General features: G+C 49.0%; 1 protein-coding gene across 1 annotated transcript; it reads left to right on the top strand.

Moving 5' to 3' along the window:
- The first annotated feature begins 11,940 nt into the window (after positions 1–11,940).
- Positions 11,941–18,719, top strand: TENT5A (terminal nucleotidyltransferase 5A). Its single transcript, XM_049818019.1, has 3 exons — positions 11,941–12,022; positions 12,241–12,791; positions 13,809–18,719. Exons 2-3 carry the CDS (start codon positions 12,345–12,347, stop codon positions 14,586–14,588), a joined length of 1,227 nt encoding a protein of 408 aa, XP_049673976.1. The 5' UTR covers positions 11,941–12,022; positions 12,241–12,344; the 3' UTR covers positions 14,589–18,719.
- Positions 18,720–21,611: the final 2,892 nt, after the last annotated feature.

Genomic DNA, 21,611 nt, shown 5'->3' with positions numbered 1-21,611 from the left:
TTCTGAAGAGTCCAAAATTAGTTTAGAGAGCCTCTTTCCAACAGCACAAGAGATATGGGAAGTAAATCGCCTGCACTAAATTTGCATTGAAAGACCACAGAAAGTCCCATTTCTTTATGTAGGAATAAAAACACATACACAAGAAAAAGAGACGATGAATAAGAGGGGCTTAGGATACGTGAACAGCTTCTGCTGCCGTTTGACTGTAGTTTGTCTGGCCTGGGTCTGAGGGCTGCAAACGTCTTCCTTATTAGCAGGTACAGAAGGATTATGAACTGCACTTAGATGTATGGCATTTGCCCAGCGATAAAAGGGAAGAATCACGTATATTCTGGAAAAAGTAAGAAATAGTTTGAGAAAAAAATCGGTTTTGTGTTAAAAATAATAAATTTTGGAAGGAAGAACATGCTCTTTTTTTACCCTGGAATTTTGCTTTCTTCCTCTTGGATGGATCTCTCCTTTCTTAACTAATGCCTTAGCCAAAAATGCTCATGTTTAAAAAATGCATTTTGCAAAAATAAGTAAACCAATAGGAAATTAGATTTTTGACATTTCACCTGCATCTTTTCTACGTGGCTGGATTCAATCACTTCTGCCTTTGTGGACCATGCATTTGCTGCGCTGCACTGTATGATACAGCCTAACACGTGCACAATACAATTACTTTGAGCTAAGCTGAGCTAAGTATATCCAAGTACGCTACTGGCTTTCATCATGTGCAGTTAAAGCAGCGACCTATTCAGTTCTAAAACGAGTGCCTGGGTGTTTTTTCATGCTTCTATATCCTAAGGTGACCTGTGAAAAGCAAAGGAGTCAGATCTGTACTGCGTGGCTCCCTACAGCACAGACTTACTGAACAGCCTATTCTGGAACTCAAGTACTTGCAAATGACACACACATAAATGTCTAACTAAGCCTTAAACCAACTGACTTCACATCTACTGGCATGGTTATTTTTAATTCTCTGCCTCATTTTGCACACCAGCAATAATCTCATGCCTGGCAAATTGGGATCATCTGGCTTAAAAGTTCAGCTGCAGCCATGTTAAAAAGACCAGAGGAAATGGATAGCTCATCTCTGGAAAATGCAGCCCTTTGGAGCGGCGCCAGAACTCCTTAAAAACAAATCAGCTCAGGATTACAGTTTATTAGAGGCAAAATGGCGAAATCATTTCCAGGCTATTTTTTTGACCCACTACTTCCTTGCTGTCATTAGCAGAGAGCAGTTTCGCTCGTCCCTAGTTTTGTGCATTCGCCAGGTATGGTGTTTTGAAGGGCATGTGATAATCCTGTGCTTTTAGTACGTGAGCACGTAAGCAATCATCGGAGGCAACTACCGTTAAGGAGAGTAGCTGCTGGAAGCACGGCAAGAAGCCTCCTGGCACTTCCCTCCCGGTCCCCGGCACGTCGCCCATGGGAGAGAAAACGTAGGAGGAGGCAGCCGGAGACTAAAGCTGGCAGAGCAGCTGCAGCCGCCGTCAAAGCAGAAGCGGCCTTGGCATTTTCCTCAGTTAGATCCGGGTTTCCTCTGTTCCTGGTGACCCTCTCTTTGGTCAGCCCCCTCTCCTGAGCCTCAGGGCTGCTTCTTCTGTCTCTGGGCACATCCAGGATGAGCGTGGTTGGTAGTAAAAAGCTAAGCTTCTGCGAGACTGAAATTTAGGTGAGGAAGGTAGCCAGTGATGAAACGCTGCACACTTCAATTAATAGGAAAACGAAGTCACTTTGCCTGCAGGGATCAGCTGCTTTTAAAATGTTACTGGTTTACTTACACAGGTGATATAATCTAAGACAGATGCTGGAATGATGCATGGAACAAAAACGTTTATTGGGCATGTGCTATTTAACAGCAATCAAGGTGCACTCTTTCAGAGCAATAAAGTGCCGTAAATTGTGCGGTGGATACTTGCCATCCTAGAAAGGTAGAAATGTATTACCTGCCTCAAACGGGCACACAGTGTGATGTAATCAGCAAAAAAGGAGATAATGCACAGCTCCTTCCTCGCTGTGAAATACCATGTTGGATGCCTGGTGGAGCTGTGCCCACCATGGGAAGCTTTTATCCTAACAAGTTGCCTCATCAGTGGACTGGTCAGAGACACAGGGCTCCTACCAGGAGGAAACCCTGGGATTGTTGGGGAAAGACTGATGGGAAATCGACCCTCTTGAACAGAGGACTTCTGCGCACCACCTCAAGGAATAAGCCAGTGCTGTTTGTGGGGCCTTCTGCATAAAAGCACTGATTATCTCTTCATAAAATTCTGTATATCTAGAGCCAAAATCCTTCCTCTGTTATTCTAGTAGGAATGACAGCAGTATTTGGCATGTGGAATAGAAACCTTTTTTTGAAGCTCTGCATGAGAACAACAGGTCCTCTGGGCAAAGCATCGTTTGGAATTCAGTGGCAAATGAAACAAACGTTATGCGGATAAATAAGAACCTCTTGGGGTTAATTTCAAAAAGCAAGACTGATCCTCAGCAGAGGAACAAGAAATGGACTAATAATATTAGTGTGCCATTCACTCTGATTTCATTTACCAGGTCACCTCATAGGCCGGTGACTCTCATTTGCACTTTTAGATAGACGGTAATACAACCACAATGAAATTCCCTAATGTCACGGAAAAACTCGAGGAGGAGATGGTGTCCAAATCTGGACCGGGAGTGAGCTGAGGCTGTTGCCTGGGATAAGATTAGTTTTGGATACAAGTAGGAGGCAATTTCAAAAGGGTGAAATTTCACAAACTCTTCTCTGTATTTTGGCTCAGATGAGCCGTCTTAGAAGATTTCCACTGTGATGGGGAACATTTAAACATCAGAGCTGGAAAGGAAGGCTCCATTCGCAGTTTGGCTCCTTCCTACAGTCCCAGTGGTGGGCTGATGTTACGCTCTGGGATGCCTCCTCTTTACTCCTTAGTCCACCTGAAACTTTACATGCCCAAGGAGCCTGTCCAGGACCAAGTGAGAGCTAAAAGGGCCATGTACTGCTGTGCCTAAGAGAGTTTTTGCACTTGGACTTCTAGTCTCTACCCCTTTAGACTTGTGAGGGCTTCACAGTAAAAGAGGAACAGAAATGGGAGAGTTGCCCTTATTTCGGTGTTAATGTTATTCGTGCCTTACTATTTTTATCCCTGCACAAAGCCAGCTTACGGTTCAGAGCTCAGCTGGGCTACTGCTGAGCTCAGCAGGACCGAGGAGCCGAAGCCGCTGCTCTGAGGAAGGGCTGCTTCTGCCTCTTGGGAAGGGGGGGCAGCAGCCGAGCTCCAAACTCGGCAGGAGCTGGGAGCAGGAGCTGGTTTGGCCCTTTCCCAGTCAGGAAAAGGCTCCCGGCTCCTAGGTCTTGCTGATTTTTGAGGTCTTCAAAAGCGGTGAGACTCACGCCTCAGTGGCAGAGCTCAGTGGAGATTGCCGTGCTCCGGCAACCGCTCCTCAGGGAAGCAACAACTCTCCTTTCGGCACAGCAAGAGTTTGTAGCCCTCTCTGAGCTAAAACTGGGTTGCAGCTGCTGCCACGCAGCTGCCCATCCTTGCCAGCAGTAAATAGTGCTGGTGATGCTCTGGTGATGCTCAGGAAGGGCTGGAGTGCCAGGGTCCTTGCCTTGCCTCGCACAAAGACCGGTGGTAACCTGCAGCTGGGGGAGGCGATGGCCCTTGATGCAGCTGGTTCTATTTGGGATCCTGCAGGGTCCCAGAGAGAGCAGCGGCAGCACAGATTGGAGGCTCCTCCTCATCAGAAGCGGCTCTCTGCCCTTCCCAGTGAGGTACAGGCAGGGCATGCTGCTGCGTAATAATCTGCTCAGGTACCGGTCTGTATCATTTTCGCATTCCTGGAGGAAAAAGTCTTTCATGGGAGAAAATGCCTTACTTCTTCTGCACTCATGACATGCTCCCCTTTCTAATTTGGAAGAAAAAGTGGTGGGTTTTTTTCAAAATACCCTACTTTTGCTTTGAAATGTAGTTGATAAATTGCCTAGTTCCTCTTTTCTTCATACTCTGACTAAACGCTCTGCTCTGACAGTATTTTGCTCTTTGAATCTAGCGTACCAAAGCAGCTCAGGGTGTGGAGGAGCTGGGTTTCCCATGCAGGAAAAGGAGACCCATGAAAGAAAAAAGGAGTGCTGTAGGTGGGTGCTTTGGCACCACACTCTTGTTTGTGACAACAGCGCGGTTCCAAACCAGGTCCTTGCTCCAGCTGCCATCTTTAGCATGTGGAGAGCTGGAAATCATCTGTGGTGGGGGAAAAAAAAAGAAAAGATTAAGGAAACAAAAATGGAAGGGATAAATTCTTATTTTTTGGCTAACAGTTTGGCTGAAGGCTGAGATGCATGCAAAGCAGATTAAGATTAAGAACAGACCCCTACTGACTTCTTGCAATTTTGGAAAAGCCAAGGCAGCATCAGGATTCAGGTAGGATAGGAGTGCACACCAGCCCAGCATGGTGGCATCCCGTGGGCACCAGAAAAGTTTTTGCTTGCTAAGATGTCTGACACAAACTGTGATTTTCAAATGGGGGCATCCTGGGGCCATTAGAAACCCTATTTGTCTCTCCTAATATACACAAATGGACTGCGGTACCTTCCAGCTCTTTACTTCCTTGGACAAGGGCTCTCACAACCTTTTGGTTCATTGCTGCACAGTGTTTTGATTGCATCCCCACATGCACAGGCCTAAAATGTTGGGTTTCATTCTTTCATCTTCAAGGCACTTTGATTCTTTGCCTCTAGGCCAAAGGCCCAGAACATCCATACAACTCTAGATGACCAAAATCTATTCTAGTACACGTAATGGTTATGCATTGGCTGTCGATGTATGTGCAGCTGTAAACGAACCCATTTTGGCTCCCTGGGAGCAGCTAGGGGTAGGTAACCTTCTTTAACAGCAGCCCACTAACTTCAGTAGACTTGGATGAGATGCAAAGTATTGTGGGATGCCAGCTGAGGAATTTACGTTGTGCCTCTGCCCAGACATTTGTAAGTATTACTTCGACAGGCAGTTTTAAACAGGAGCACCAAATATGCGTTTCTGACTTTTTGATAGTTGCTAAGAATTGCATCCTGGGGAATATACATGTCATTTCAGTGTATGGCAACTAAATTCAGTGCAAACACTCCTGTTCTGTGTCAACGTGCCCTCCAACTAGGAACATTATGCACACTTTTAACAGTGAGGGTAATTAGGTAATGGAACAAATTTTCTGTAGTAATCCAGTTAATTTCCAGCATTTATAGACTTCAATCAAGACTAAAAGGTGCCCTGACTCCATCAGGAGTCGTAGTCTTGATAGTGAAAGTACTTGGTAAAATGGGTTTTGTTTTGTCGTAGGTGAAACTAAATTATGGCTTTGAATCTGTGAAACCAATTCTGTTTGAGTGAACAGTGACCCAATTTCTGTTAGTTCACATTGTGTATTTTCACACTGTGGTTTGCTGTTCCAAAAGCAGGACAGCTTGTTTAAATCTGAAATTATGAGTTTCTCCAGCTCTCCTGAATAAAAGGCAGAACGCTGAAATCCACTGGAGTATTCCCACATGAGCTTAATGCATTGTAGGATAAACAAAACATGGAAAAGTAAAATCGGCATAAAATCCTATCAGTCATAAGCAACTGGGATTGCATGAATGCATGAGTCATGAAACATTGGGGGGTTGTCTTTCCTATGTGGGTAGAAAGACTGAAGCTTTAAACTCTCCTACATAACAATGAAAAATGTGGCCTTTCCAAGGGAAAAAAAAAAAAAAAAAAAAGTCTTATTCTTGGCTGCCATATGAATAGGAATACCTGGATCTCATAGAGTTCATTTTAATTGCATTTAGATCCCATGGGCCGATATGGGCTAAACCACAACAGTATCTGAGCGTAAAACACAACCGAATCTGAGAGCATGGCTATTTTTTATGCACGTGAACTAGAGAAAAGGGGTTTGCCAGGACCGCACCGTCCCGCGCCTTGCGGGGTGGGATGGCTGCCTGCCTGGCACGGAGGAGAGGAGAAGCTTGCTGCTGCCTCTGCCGTCTCCTGCATCCGACCACAGCCCCAGCTCTGGAAAATCCTGCTCAGGAGGTGACCCTAACGCTCCTTCCTCTGGGGGCAAATGCTGATGGTTTTATCTAATCGAAGATACCGCTATTTACTGGTATATTTAGGCTATGAACTCCCTAGATGAGGCAGGAATACGTCTTTTGATAGATGAACTGTTTGGTGCCCTGATCTCTTGACTTGGCCTGTGGCTGTTGCAGCGACGCACATGTTGAATGCTACTATTTCATTTAACACACACTTTCTCAGCAGAATTGCAAAAAGCTATTGGCAGGCTCGTCAGAAAATTCTGATAATTTGGCCTATTTTAAACTGTACCTTTTCAAAACAACGCAGCATTTAGTCCAAACATTGACATTTTTCCCAGGATGAGTAAAACATCTTTCCAGTAAAAACTGGCAGAAGGAAAATAAAACTAATAGAACGGTAGTACTTTGAAAGCACAAAGGTTTCATTTATCTTTGAAAGATCATTTTCTAGATATCTCTGATTTTCATTTTATTCAAAGAACCTTAGTATTGACTAGTCCAGCACTCAATGGTAATTCCAGTACTAATTCCTAGTATAGCCTATTCCATCACAAAATGTAATAATTTTTGATAGTGTCAAGCACGGAAATAAATTTTGGAGGTAAATCAGTGTGAACTACAGAATATCAAGGCATCAGCAGAGTACTTTGTGCATGCGTGCAAGAGAAAGACAAGGTCTTTTTGAAAAGAGTTTTAAAATCAGGCTTGAGTACTCTCGTGAGAAAAAACAAGCAAAAAACTCCCCCCAAATCCAAGACGCCAAACAAAACCAGCCCTTGAGCTCTGCTTCCACACCGGTGCTTAAAGTTTGCTCAGAGTAGTTCTGAGGAAAGATGCGAATGAATCAAGATTTGGAAAGGATTGCATACTGGTACACGTCTGGTACAGGCAAGGTCTTGGACCTCAATTTTGAAGGCACTTGGTTTTGTGCTGTTGTCAATGGTATTAGTAATTTTGGTGCTCAGAGTCACTTCCAGAGGGTCTCCGCTTACCTTGGGCTGTTTTCATGAAACTACTTTTTGGGCGGTGCACGTGTGCGTGCAAGGGTGAGGGCGGGCTGTGTTTGGCTCTGACGGCTTTGTGTCAACTCACAGCATTTCCCATCCAAGTCGAGAGCTCTCCGAACGTCTGTTCTGTCGGCTGACGCCTCCTCCGCATCCCCCCGCTCTCCGGTCTGGGGCAGCACCCCGCAGACGAGAGCCGTAACACACCCAGCCCACCCGTGGGTCTCCCAGCCGTGCTGCGGGGGGAGCGGGACGGAGCTGGCGGCCGCCCAGGGCAGCTGCCAACAGCTGTGCGCGAAGCGACTAGGGGGGAAGGAAAAGGGCACAGCGGCCCGGATTCTCCAGAAATTCGTATCAGGAGATGAGCTGATGCGTGCGTGTGCTATCTGGGTGGAGAACAGCTAGGAATATTCTTCAGCCGTACAGCCGCTGTTTCCAGCGAGATAACTGTAGCAGCACAGTGAATAATATAAAGAAGTTTTCCGGGGATTGCTGCCCAGCGATGTCTTTCCATCCCTAGCAGGCAGAGAACAAAAAATTAGGTCAGGCTCTTGTTTTTAATGTTCTAGTTGCCATTAGACTCTGTAGGAGATAGGCCAAGCCAGCCGTGCTACGGCGTTATTAAGCCGAGACGGAGAGAGCTGCTGTGCCAGAGGTGGGAGGATGCGGGGGGCTGCCAAGGGGACCCCGAGCTCCCCCCGGCCCAGCCTCTTCATCCACGCTGGATACATCCAGCCAGCTGGAAGTGCTGCCTCTTGGTGTCCATCTTGCGCCAGCCTATTGCTTTTTTTAGTATATTGAACACCTATTTTCATTTTTAACATTGTCAAGAGGAGATAGGAAAAACCATCGTGACGGGACCTGCCATTTCTCCCTCCGCTGTGAAAAACTGCCATTAATAGAGGGATTAGAAAGAAACGAAAGAGAGGAGGAGTGGTACTACCAAAGTTTTCACGACACAATCGTGATAAAGTTGTGCTGTGTCTTTTTGCCAAACTTCTTCTGAGGGAGTGTTTTAGAATTCCTAAGCCCTTCCTAGACTTCTTTGTCTCTGCCAAGTCAATCCGAGACAGAAGGCTGCTGCTATTAATGCCTAGCGATGATAGCAGTAAGGACGTTTATTAGGTTTTTAACAAAAACAAGCACCTCTGGCTGAGTCAACACTAGCTTTTGCACTGAAGTAGCGTTGCTGCTCAGAAGTGAGTCCCCCGATTGCCCACAGGTACCCCACGCTGGCTGTGTTGGCAGAGCAGCTGTGGCACACAAACTCGATTCCTCTCCAAAAAAAAGAAGACTGGAAGTTTTGCTCCTGCCGGGCACCGAATGGGCACCAATTCCTAGCATAGGCACAGCTGAAGAGTCACTGGTTTTTTTGCTTTTTTTTCTGCCAAAGAGAGCACGTTCCTGTTTTAGGCACCGTGTCACGGGCAGAAGGCAGGCAGAATGATGTTACGGTCCAGGTACATGTCGTTCAGCCACGAAAATACTGCCAATTCTTAAATTCAGCAGAATTCACCTCGAGAGTGCCTGCTCCCCTACGCGGCCAAGCTGAATGAACAGCTCACACCGAGGACTTTGTTCGAAAAATACACACAAATGCATACAGAAACACATTTATTGCTATTAATCTTCATTTGTTCTAGAGCAGGACCGAGAGTATGGGTGAGGTGAAGGGACTAATTGAACAATATTGTGCGAGCTCTCAGAAAAACATGATTCAGATCGCGCATCTTGCGTTCCTGTTAATTGTTTGGGCAACGTGTGTGGGTAATATGATCAAAATTCTGTCAAAGAATTAGCGCTCACATTAAGAAGTTAACCCCCCGCCCCCCCCTTTTCCTTCCAAAAATGTGTATTTGTCATTCAAGGGACAGGGCATGTTCATGAGCTGAATTAATGCTTTTATTAGCAGTAGCCTGACCGGTATCAGTCATAATTAGAATGATCCCTGCAACTCACGGAAATACTTCTAAATTTCTTGCAACGTAATTCACCCTAATTCACTGGTCTTGCTACAGGTCTTAATGCCTTCTACTGATTTAAAGCAATGTGGGCGGAAGAGCAAAAAATCGAGAGTATCCGTGTACCCTCGATAAAGCACTGTGCTGATAAAGTTCTGTTTCCCCTGTATTTAGGCAGTTTATTAAAAAAATAATGCACCCTCTGCCTAGGGTCCATTAATTAGGGAAGAGAAGTGAAAGGACTTTCACAGCAACGCAAATAATTCTTAATGTATACGAAGAGCGTGGTGATCGATATCCTGCGTAGGCAAAGCCCCGTGGCGTAAACGGCTTTTCTGAACCCCCTCTTCAGCAGATCGGTATTCTCCAGGATGAACTTCTGCCTATTTTTTATTTCTTAAGCGTGCAGGTAGTAACAACTTCAGAGAGGTTAAAACCCACGCTTCATGGGGAAATGGAGCAAGATACATATAAAACGGCATTCAATCCTCCCGGCCAGCGTAAATGCACCAACGCATTCTGCGGGATTTCAAATAGCGTGACAATTTCACTGCGGCGTGCTGAGAAACACAATTAAACACAACGTCGACTACCGCTAGCCCGGGTTTTCTCCGTTCCTTGGGGACGGCCTTGCTTAATAAGGGGTGAGCCGGCCGGTCTGACCTTCGCCCTCGTTCTAAAAATCCGTTATCGGGCCGCAGTGGCATCGATAATTTGCTCTTAAATCAGGAGGGAGTCACGCGCTTTGAAAAATTAAATCCTGCGCCCTCGCAAGCTGCGCTTCACCTGAGCGAAGCCGGACCGGGAAGGGGCAGTTGCTCAGCACGGTTCTCTTTTACACCCCCCCCCCCCCCCCGAGTTTCCTAACTACGCCCCCAGGGTTGCTCCGGCCATCTCGGGCGTGGGCACCCCGCGAGTGGGAGAACGGGGGTGTCCGTGGGAGGCGCAGGGTGAAGCCTCGTCCCGCGGGGGACAAGCCCTTGCTCCTGCCGGACGGCCGGGGTGGGGTGGGTGGGCGGGGGGGTGGGGGGGTGGGTGGGTGTGGGTGTGCGTGTCCCCCCCCCCACGCCGCCGCCCCCACTCCCCGCCACTGGTGCGCGCCCGACGCCCGGCAGGGGGCGCCATTGCCACACGGCTGCCGCTTGCGACCGCGGCGCTGGAGTTGGGGGGGGGGGGGGGCTTCCCCGCCTGTACCACCCGGCGGGGGGCGAGGGGGGGGGGCACTGAGCGTCACAGCCCGGCGGGTTTGGGTTTTTTTTTATTGGGGGAGGGGGGTAGACGTGTCAGCTCGCCTCGGTCAGGGGTCGAGCGGAGCGGGGCACCCCCCCCCCCCCCCCCCCCAATCCCACTGTGGGAGTTAATGCTGTGTGCTAAAAATAGGGGGAGGGGGCGGGAAGCCCCGCCGGGCTCCTTCACACACCGCCCCCCCCCCCCCCCCCCCCCCCCCCGCCTTGCTTTAGCGATAGAGCCCGGTTGGGGCGACCCCGCGTCACGCCGCCGCGCGCCCCCCATTGGTTCCTCCTGCCGCGCGTCACCAAGCCGCGAGCGGTGACGCAACGCCGACCCGTCCTGCCCCCCCACCCCCCCAACCTCCCCCCCCCCCCCCAACCCCCATCCCGGGCCCTTCGTGTCTCCCCGCGCAACCCGCGCGTCTGCACCGCGGCCGTGCGCGGGCGCGCAGCGGGGGACGGACGGACGGACGGACACACGGACCCTCCCCTCCGCTCCCCGCCCGTCTGGGGTCCGCACCCCCGGGGGGGGGGGGTGCTGCGCTCAGTCCCCTCTTAAATCAAATTTATAGGTGTATTTGGCGCCTTAACGGGTGAAACCCCAGCAAGATACATCCGTTGCCGTTGAATAAAATTGTAAAAGAATTAAAAATGGGACTGATATTTTATTTTTTTTTTTCCCGCCCCGCCGTTAACCGAAGTTGGACTCTGCGGGCAGGATGGTCCCCGGGAAGGCACCGGCTCCTTCGTGCTCTTCGGGATTTCTTTACCCCCCCCCCCCCCCCCCCCGCGGTGGAAGAGGAGGAGGAGGAGGAGGAGGAGGAGGAGGAGGAAGGGGGGGGCACGTCGCGGTGCCCCTGCGCTGCCGCAGGCGGCTTTGATAAGCCCCGGCGGGGAGCTGAGCGGCTCAAACCCCCCCACGCTCCGGGATCCTCGGCATCTGCTCCGAGCGGGGGCCCTTTGCCAAATTCCGGCGCTCTGGTATGAAAGTTTGGCCGGGACTGGGATGACCGGGAATGTCGGGGAGGGGGGAGAAGGTGGTAAAAAAGGGCAGGAAAAAAAAAAAAAAAAATTAAAAAAAAATAAAAATAAATGGGGAATAGCCGTGTGCCTCCGGGCGCGCATCTTGGCAGGGCAGGAGCCGGGGGGGGGGTGTGGGGGGGGAGTTACACTTGTTGCCTCCCCCCTCGGCGAGCGGCCGAAACCGCGAGTGGGGTGTGGGGGGGTGTGGGGGGGTGTGAGGCTTCGCTGCGCGGGTTTTCCCGCGGGGCCGCGCGTGGGGCGGGGCGGCCGCGGTAGTACCGCGCTGGGCGCTCCGCCGGCGCGGAGGGGCGGCCCGTGGCGTGGCGTGGCGTGGAGCGGAGCGGGCGGCGGGGCGGCCCGTGGGTTGCGCGGGGCGTGGGCGTGCCGGGGGCACCTCCGAGGCCGGCCATGCAGATGGAGGGGGCGGGACGCGGGCGCCGTGACTCGGAGAACCCCGGAAGAGCGGAGAAACCCCGTATAAAAACTACTGGGGACCTTTCCCGGGCAGAACTACGAAAGCTCCGGAGACGGCGGCAGCTCCGGGGGGCGGCGGCGGCGGCAGCGAGCGGGGCGGCTCGGGGCGGCCTCTGCCCCGGCGGGGGGCGCGGAGAGCGGCGGCTCGGCGGCTCGGGCGCCTTCCCCTGCCCTGCAGCACCGCCGGGGGGGGGGGCTTTTTTTTTTTTTCCTCCGCCCCCGACCCGTCTCGGGTGGTTTTTTAGTTTTTGATTATTATCTGCTCAGTAGGTGTGTGTCCGTCCGTCCGTCCGCCTGTCCCGTGTCCCTGCCCCCCCCCCCATCCCCATCCCCATCCCCATCCCCCTGGAAGGGGCGGTGGGCGCCGTCCCGGCGGCGGTGCGGGAGCGGAGCTCCGGCGCCGGCTGCTGACCGCTCTGGGTTTTTTCGTGGGGGTTTTTTTTGTGTTTTTTTTTTTTTTTTTTAAATTTTTCCTCCTCTTTTGCCAGGACGCGGAGGGAGAGAAAGAGAGAGAGAGGGGCCCCGGGGAGGGCAGCGAGGAGCCGGAGCGGTGCCATCCTAGCCCGGGGCGGGGAGGCGGCGGCCGCGCACCATGGCAGACGAGGAGAAGGCCGGCGGGAGCCCGGCGGGCGGCGGCGGCGGCGGCGGCGGCGGCGGCGGCGAGAGCGCCCGCTGCAACGTGCTGAGCTGGGAGCAAGTGCAGCGGCTGGACCGCATCCTCGGCGAGACCATCCCCATCCACGGCCGCGGCAACTTCCCCACGCTGGCCATGCGGCCCCGCCAGATCGTCAAGGTGGTGCGGAGCCGGCTGGAGGAGAAGGGCATCGGGCTGCGGGACGTGCGGCTCAACGGCTCGGCCGCCAGCCACGTCCTCCACCAGGACAGCGGCCTGGGCTACAAGGACTTGGACCTCATCTTCTGCGCCGACCTCAAAGGCGAAGCCGAGTTTCAGACTGTGAAGGACGTGGTCTTGGACTGCCTCTTGGATTTCTTACCCGAGGGGGTCAACAAGGAGAAGATCACGCCGCTCACCCTCAAGGTAACGCCGGCCCTGCGCCCGGAGCGGGCAGGTGTGGGCTCCCGCCACCCCACGAGACCCCCGGGCAGCGCGCGTGGGGGGTATTTTTTCCACCCCACGCTTCAAAGCGAGGAGGAGTTTGCAGCGAAGCGTCCTGGCCGGGGCTCCTCGGGATGAATTCGGCTTTCCTCCCTTCTGGCTTGGGTTTGCTGGGAGCGCCTGATTTACCTGGGGGGGGGCGTGGGTGGGGGCGTGGGGGCGAATCTCCCAGCTCGGCTCGGCGGCAGCGTGGCGGGGGGTTTTGCCGGACCCGGTTCCCGGGGTGCCCCGGGGAGAGCTTAGGTGGCTTTTAATACCCGCAAGAAGGCAGCGCCGTCTGCAAGGCACGCTTTCTTGGGTGCTAAATGCCCCGGCGGAGAGGAGCGTTCCCTCCCCTCGGAGACAGCTCCCGCGAGTTAGTGGGGCTGAACGCCAAACGCCTTTGAGAGTGTTTTACAGGGATTTTGGTTTTGGCGGATGGGGCAGATTTGTGGAACCTGCACTGAGAGAGCAGGATTGAGGGGAGTGCACACTGGCCGAGTGGGGTTTTTTTGTGGGGAGGGGAGAGAGAAGTGGGAACGGATTAAAAAAAAAAAAGATTTCTTCTCCGACTGTAGCGGTGACCTTTTTGGGGGGGGGGGGGGGGGGGGTGCAGGGATGTTTGGCATGTGTGCCATGGGCTTCGTGTGTAGATGTATTTAGAAGTGATTGAAAGAAGCAGCGTTGCCATATGCTCCCCTCGCACGACACAGTCCCGGCAGAACACCCTCCCGTATCATCCCCTTGCAATGACAGCGCTCCGAGCTCTCACGTTCAGCGTTTCTTCTCTGGTTTGTATCTGCAGGCTCCGTGAAATCCATTCCGAAACGCAAGGATGGGGTGGAGGGGCGGGGGGGGGGGGGGGGGGGGGGATGCGAACAAATGCGGCGGGGGGGGTGTGGGGGGGTGAACTTCTTGCATCTGTGTCTTCATTTGCTCATTTTGTCTTTCCAATTATAGGAGGCTTATGTGCAGAAAATGGTGAAAGTCTGCAATGATTCAGACCGATGGAGTCTCATCTCCCTGTCCAACAACAGTGGCAAAAACGTGGAGCTGAAATTCGTGGACTCTCTGAGGCGGCAGTTTGAATTCAGCGTCGATTCCTTTCAAATCAAGCTGGACTCCCTGCTGCTTTTTTACGAATGCTCAGAGAATCCGATGACTGAAACTTTTCACCCGACTATCATTGGCGAGAGCGTCTATGGGGATTTCCAGGAAGCCTTCGACCACCTCTGCAACAAGATAATCGCCACCCGAAACCCGGAGGAGATCAGAGGAGGTGGTCTTCTGAAGTACTGCAACCTTTTGGTAAGGGGCTTTAGGGCTGCCTCCGAATCCGAGATTAAGTCCCTGCAGAGATACATGTGTTCGAGGTTTTTCATTGACTTCTCAGACATTGGAGAACAGCAGAGAAAGCTGGAGTCCTACTTGCAGAACCACTTTGTGGGACTAGAGGACCGCAAGTATGACTATCTCATGACCCTTCACGGTGTGGTGAATGAGAGCACAGTGTGCCTGATGGGGCATGAGAGGAGACAGACTCTGAATCTGATCACCATGCTGGCCATCCGCGTCCTGGCCGAGCAAAATATCATCCCCAATGTGGCCAATGTCACCTGCTATTACCAGCCAGCCCCATACGTGGCAGATGCCAACTTCAGCAATTACTATATTGCCCAGGTTCAGACGGTGTTCCCCTGCCAGCAGCACACATACTCTACTTGGCTGCCCTGTAATTAAGGACCGAAATTAGTAGCCCCGGTGGGGAGAGCGTTTTCTAAGACGTAGGAAGGGGTGATGCGTCCCTCTGAAATGGGGTGTTTTGTGCAATGATGATCTGCTCTGGTCTGCAAGCTTGGGAAAAGCTTGTGGTTCTTCTAATAAATAACAGGAGCACGATCGAGAAAGAACCCCGAATAATTGGATCCTACCCCAGAGCACAAGAGGCCTGTCATTAAAAGCAACCAGCTTCCCCTGAAATAAGTGAGGGAGGAATGCTTGATGACAATATGGGTTGGCAATGTCTGCTCCCATAGCTTTGGCATAGAGAAGGTGGGAAAGCCTTATTTTTCTTTTATTTTTATTCTTACTCTAGAATGGGATCTGCAAAAGGGAGAATACGAAAGAAACAAAACAAAACACACAAAAAAAAAACAACAAAAAAGAAAAAAAAAATCACAAAAACAGTTCTATATATATTCAGGAATTAAAAGTTAGAGGCATAAAGCAGAGATAAGCTGAATAAAAATGTATATTGGAATTACTGCATTTGGGGCTTGCAGCAAGTGCCGTCTATGGATTGACCGCGTAGAATGTATAGCTCGCTTGACTAGAATGCTTTACCAGAAACAGCTTGCTCCAAATGAACAGTAGTGGATTGGTACAGTTATAAAAGCAGAAACACGTATGATGACAAAGTCCATTATTTCCAGCTGTGTGCGTGCCTCACATTTTAAAAATGTGAGAATGCAGGAAAACCAGCTGTGGCAAACAGAATATACTCAAGGACCAAAGATTTCACAAATAAGTTATCCGAGCAAAGAAGATACAGTAGAGTATATATATATATATATATAAAAGAAAAGAAAGATGTTGCTATATTTGTACACACCAACAGTAATCAAAAGTGCCTGATGCCTTCATAAAATTTGAAGTGAGAAAAAAAATATAGTTTTGTGGTTTAACCATGCATTTTGTTTTATCAGGGACACAAGGATTAAAAAAAAAAAAAACAAAAACAAACCCATAAGCTTGTGAATAAGTGGTGGAGGAAATGCCCTATTTTTTTTTTTTTTTTTTCTTGGCAAATACCTGTATAGAGTTAATGTTGATGTCGGTGTGCTATTATCCTAGGTACGTGTGTGTATGTGTGTATATATGTTTGTGTGTGTATATATGTACATGTTATAGGTGTATATCTATATATATACACACACAATATATATTGATTTGGTCTAGGAAAATGTAGCAATTAAGGAATGTTTAAATAAAGTACTCTGTGTTTTCCAGTTTGCAACAGGATGTCATAGGACAATGGGCACCTTGCAGTGAATTTTTAACCCACACTTGAGAAATTTGGAGTAAATGAACCAGTCAGGATTAAGGTGGGATTCAGATAATGTCTTTGGTTGCAAGAACAAGGATTACAGTAATTCAGTGGGTTGCTTGTGAGCCATAATAATTCCACAGATGGAGAAACATATGACTAGCTGATTTTTTTTTTTTAACTATTTTGTACTGTAATGCCATTTTGACATTTAACCCACTAACGTTGTGACTGCATACCTCCATGATGTGTAATTCAGTGGAACGTGGATCAAAGATAGGTTTATTTAAACCCCCTGACAGCTAAAGAATATTGTATTAGTTGGTGATTTGAACACTAATTGTTAATATTTAAAGGAGTATTTTTAATAGAATGCATTATGCATTCCAGGACCACTAGAATTTAGCAAATGTGAAATGAACCCTTTTTAAGAGTGTTGCACGATTGCTTAAAATTATATTTTATATATATATATATTATATATATATATTTTTATGCGAATATTAAACATCTTTGATCTGGTTGTCACACTGCATTTACAATTTCAGTACTGTACTTTATTTAAATGGAATCACTTTACATTGGAACAATAACTATTCACTTTCATTTCCTCTCCCAAAAGACCGGCAGGGGGAAAAGAAATCAACCTCCACCGTTGTTTTCGCTTCAGTGCCATCTCTGAAGGTGTTAAATTCTTTGTTGGGCTTTGAAAACCTGATGACTAAGTGACACTTGACTCTAATATTTTGCTTTTTCTTACTGAGGAAACGAGAAGGAAAAAGAAAAAAAAGAAAGAAAGGAAAAAAAAAAAAAAAGAAAAGGGAATTCAGGCTTTTTGAATGAGAGCTGGCTGTGCCCTGCCTGGTTGCGGGCAGGGTCTGCGGTCGCAGGAGGCGGAGGGGCAGGGGAGAGGATTTGTGTTTTCCCTGCGGAGCGAGGAAGGTACATCTATTTTTGTCGCGCTTTGTACTTCTCGCTCCGGAGGCGATTTAATAGGAACCCACCCGATTTGTTGACCCGAGCACCTTCCCCGGGAGTCCTTCGGGAAGCGTCGGAGCTGGGTCGGTGCCATTCCCGGCGCTGGCCGGCCAACCTCGTCCCCGCTCCTGTCCCCGCGTCCCGGCCCGTTATTTCCCCTCGGCTCCAGCTCCTGGAAGGGTTGGCTAGCGGAAGCTGCGGGGAGGGCTGGGGAAATAGGATCAGCTGGTAATGTGGTATGTCTTCTCTCGCCACAACTATTCGCAGCAAATAAATGAGTCATCCGCTCTTTAAAAGGGTTTGAGAATCTATAGCTGTGCCACAACCACAGAACGCTGATAGGACGTGACACGATGTATTTTTTCCTTTGAAGGACCCTTTCTTTCCATTGCTCGAAAGACAGTTTTGATTTTCCTCCTCTCAGCTCAAATTTTATTGTGGTTTTTTTTTTTGGTTTTTTTTTTTTTTTTTTATGATTGACAGCAGCTAGTTACCTTATAGTGCATGCAGCAGGGCTCTGAGCTAAACTGCACCTTTCAGCGTTTGCATTTTAATACATATATAATATGTTTTTATATATATTATATAGGTATTCCGGATCTGTTTTGCATATGTTAATGACCAAGTGGTGGAACTGGTGGAGCTTTGTTTTATTTCTGACTGGTAGCTTAAAAGGTGCCTGGTGTTAGAGGTGGGAAGAAGGCGTGAGTTCAGGCCAAGAGTAAAATAAGAACCCCTTTTCAAAGCTGGTTTAGTTCTGCGGTTTGCACACCTTCCCCTCCATAAAGTCTGACTTTTTTTTTTAACTGGTTTTTCCCCTCCTTTTCAGCACACTGGTACTTTTAAAGTTAACGACTGCGTTCTTGCTTTGTGGACTTCGTTTTTCCCATCCAATCAGATGTAAGGTTAGAACTTGTGCTACAAGAGACAGTGCCCCTTTTAAAGAGCTGAACTGATTAAAAACATTGACCTGATTACAGTAAAACTGTTTGTGCTGCAGCTGAATTTACTGCTAACCAACAGGGCGCTAAACTTGGTTAAATGTAGCGATCACGAAACAACCCAGAGCTTTGAAATGGGATTTTTTTTTTTTTTTTCCTTAGATGTAGCTGTCCTCCCAAATGCAAGAACATTTCTTCTAAAAATAGAAGGGGGCAATTAGAAGACCTAAAAGATGATATTTTTTCTAGTTTCTCTTATTGCACTTAACCTTTTTTTTTATTTTGCACAAAGGCCTTCACACAAATCTTCTAAACACCTCTTACTAAATGCTTGGTTTGCATCATGTCGGAAGCTCCCACCAGTTTAAAAAAAAAAGCTTTTTTTTTTTTTTTATTGAGAAAATGAAGTGTGTTAGATAAAACTGCACAGAAAAGGAAAAACTGTAATTGCGTATTCAGCTCCTATTTGAATATATTCTTTTTGTACGGTTTTCTTTATGCAGAGAGTTTCCCTTGCAAGAAAGAAAATCAGTGTACTGTTTTGCTGTTGTAATAATGGTTTGCTAACAAAATAAATAGTAAAAAAAAAAAAAAAAAAAAAAAAGCCTGCAAATTTCAAGACAGCTTGGCTAAAGCGTTGCAGGCTCCTGCAGTCTGTAGGAGTCTGTGCAGATTTGCTTTCCCTCAGATTTCCTTACAACTGTTGCCTTCTGCAAGGCATCCTGTTGCAGCAAACCGCTCCTTGGATTGCTCTTTTGGAACATTTTGACTATAGGCTTTGTCACAGACAGAAAAAGAGCTGATGGAAAACAGACTCTAGAGGGAACAGATTGTGAATTTTGTTTACAGCATCCAATATTTGGATTTTTTTTTTGTAAATAAAAAGAAGTTATTTTTTTCTATTGATTTGTGTCTGCTGTCTTCCGTGTCTGAAATAGCTCTGGCCTGCTCCTGCAGAATACCAAGTTCGCTTTCATTAAAAAAAAGACAAGGGCAGCACTTTTCTGAGAAGAGCAGCGTTCGGCCGCTTTCCGATTGGAGCTCAAGGCGTTTTGAAAAGCCCTGCCTCGTGCCAGCCAAGTTTGACTGGCTGCACTCAGCTGCAGAGGAACCTCCCCAGCCCCTGCCAAAAATCCTCGCTCTGCCGCTGCCCGGGCCGTGCAAATGGTCCGAAATCCAAAAAAAACCGAAACAGCGCTGCGGCGGCCCCGTGCTCTTGCTTGCCTTCCCAGTTTAGATCCCGGTCCCGGGACCAGGATCTTTTCGTGATGCCCGTGAGGGTCCCGATGCCCTCGAGATGCCGTCGATGGGGGCCGGCGCCTCCGCCTCGGCGTTTCGGTAGGTCTGGGGGGTGGCAATGGGGTGCTGCTCCCTGGGTGTAAAGGTTGGGCTGTGAAGGTCCGTAGGGGATGGGTGCTGCGGTCCCCGCAGCCCAGGGAGCTGCTGGGAAGCGGGGATGCCCCGTGTCCCTTTGATTCAGCTCCTGCATCGGTCCAGTCCCTCCTGCAGATTGGGCGCTGACCCCCCTTCCCTGCCCTACAACGCCATCCTTGTCGGCAGAGGTATTTTCTGTTTGCCGTGTTTACAGGGGAGATGCCTCTGTAATGAAGGCTAATTTCCTCAAAAGGCACTTCAAGGGAACGTAAAATATTAATTTACAATGCTCGTGGCAATACTTTTTCAACCGGGGCGCCTCAGACTGACCCAAATTTGAAAAACGTTGACTGAGACTCCGCAGCTCTTACTGGGCCCATTCATCCAGGGCTCACGCCGGCTAAGCGGGAGCGTGAATGTCCTTATTGTAATGATGAGTGAACCTGTATTCCCCTGGAAAAACAAACAAACAAACAACCAAGCTGCTGGGACTGCTCGTTTTTCCAGGCGCGGGAGCAGCCCCCTCACCGAACGGCGGGCGCCTTCTGCACAGTGCTTCTTTTGAAAACCGGGACGGTCGGTCGGCCTGGCCCGGAGAGGGGGATGCGATCGGCATCCCTGCTCCCGGCGGCATCACCTTTCCTCCCACGTTACTGCCGGGAAAGGGACGGGGACGTGGCCTAGCGTTTCGTCCCGTTGACTTGCTCCGTTGGGAAACGGTTTAGGCAGTCTGACAAAGGCAGCTGCGGCGCCCAAAGACGCAGATGGAAATTGGGGGATTGGAAACCACCTAAATCCAAGCGCCTTTGCTTGTCTCTCAAAATCCAAGCCGGGATGGATGCTCTTATGCTTTGGAGTGTGTTAATTCCAGTTTCTCTGCTTAAATTTGGGGGGATTTTCTTGAGAGATGAACGCCGGTTGAGTATCTGGAGCGTTGCGAGCCCTCCTCCCCAAACCAAGGAGGAGTGTGATGGGGATGCAGCTGGCTGAACTTCAGCAGGTTGTGGTTTTAAGCAGGGAGGAGCATTCAGGACTGAGGATAGAGGGAGGGCAAAAGCAAGGTGTGAGAATGGGAATCACCTAAGCGACAACGCCGTGGAAAGCCGGAGGACGTGCTGATAGACTAAAGTAGGAGAGGAGAAATGGCTCAAGCCTTTAACTTGCGTTCGCCCTGCTAAAATGAGCCTCATCAGGAATGCTGTCATTTGTGAAGATAAGTAACAGTCTGCAGTTTGTCTTGGCTGCAGCACCACGTTTTTATTTTATTGCATTAAAAAAAAATAATCCCCAGGAACCCTTTTGAACGAGAACGATGCTGAGCGCGGGCTAAATCAACCCTACATCCTCTAGTAAATGTATCTGCAGTCCCTGGAAGGCAATAAATTAATAATGCTGAGTTCAGTTTTATAAACCTGCTCTTGGGAAACACCCGTGAAACCTCTGCAGAGATTTTCGTAGCATGGTTGTGTGCACCTTGTTCCCAAGTGTTTGTGTGGATCTGGTCATGCCTTCCTGAAACTGCCACCATGCATCCACCTCCTGTTTATTTATAGGTTTTTAGTAAAATTCAGTGCACGTGGCCACATGCACTTAGGTAAAGCGCACTCTATAGCTATGCACCGTTGCGTTGGAGCTGGTGTAGTTTTGCAGCAATCCCCTAAATATCTATAGGAACCTGTCAGAAGCAGCTCTGCGTGCAGGGCTCTAGTCCGCACGTAAGAAGCAAGAGCACAAAATCAGAAGCTGCACTTCAGAGAAGAAATACTAAGCCTTCAAAGGCCTGATAAAACATGATGAACAGACTCATCTCCTACACACTTACATAGTCTTAGGCTGTTCAGAATGATTGTTTTGTGGATGCACAATTCCACCATTTCATGTGGCTGCTAGGTCACGAAGACGTGCAATGTCAGTACGCGCCAGAAAATTTTCATTTTGCGTTGTTTGGGTGAAAAACTATGTCCTAAATACACACCTAAATCTTGTGTGCAAAACATGGATATTCTCCACAGTAAAGACATCCCTTAGATTCCCATAATGGCTTGGAGGGCATCAATTCCTGCTTTTTGACAGGATAGTCTGCTTAAACATACTTTGCCTTCTGTTGGGCTTGAACAACTCTTCTGGGTAAGCAGCGCTCCTGATAATTGTTTGTCTTCTTGAAAATGGAAAAATCCAGAACAGCCAGCACTTTTAAAAAGTAAAAGTCTCTGCATCTAACCTACACAGGCTTTCTTCTCTTCAGCTCCTCTCTTGGAGGGTGTAGAACAGAGCCACTTTTAAAATCACAGCTAGAGACAGTAGACAATGAATAAGCTTAGGACACATTTTGCTCATCCTTGTCAGTGTGCGTATCTGGTTACCTCTCTGCCACTTGGATGAAGGTGATGAGAAGTGCTTGGAGTGGGAAGGCAGGTGTTCCTG

Source organism: Accipiter gentilis, chromosome 15 (genome assembly GCF_929443795.1).
Source record: "Accipiter gentilis chromosome 15, bAccGen1.1, whole genome shotgun sequence".
NCBI classification, from domain to species: domain Eukaryota; kingdom Metazoa; phylum Chordata; class Aves; order Accipitriformes; family Accipitridae; genus Astur; species Astur gentilis.
The sequence above is the reverse complement of the archived record's forward strand: the minus strand, read 5'-3'. Positions and strand labels throughout refer to the sequence as shown.

Bases quoted from the DNA above. Each gene is read 5' to 3' on its own strand.
- TENT5A (XM_049818019.1), top strand. From the start codon at position 12,345: ATGGCAGACGAGGAGAAGGCCGGCGGGAGCCCGGCGGGCGGCGGCGGC. The intron at 12,792-13,808 runs GTAACGCCGGCC...TTCCAATTATAG, and splicing joins TCACGCCGCTCACCCTCAAG to GAGGCTTATGTGCAGAAAAT.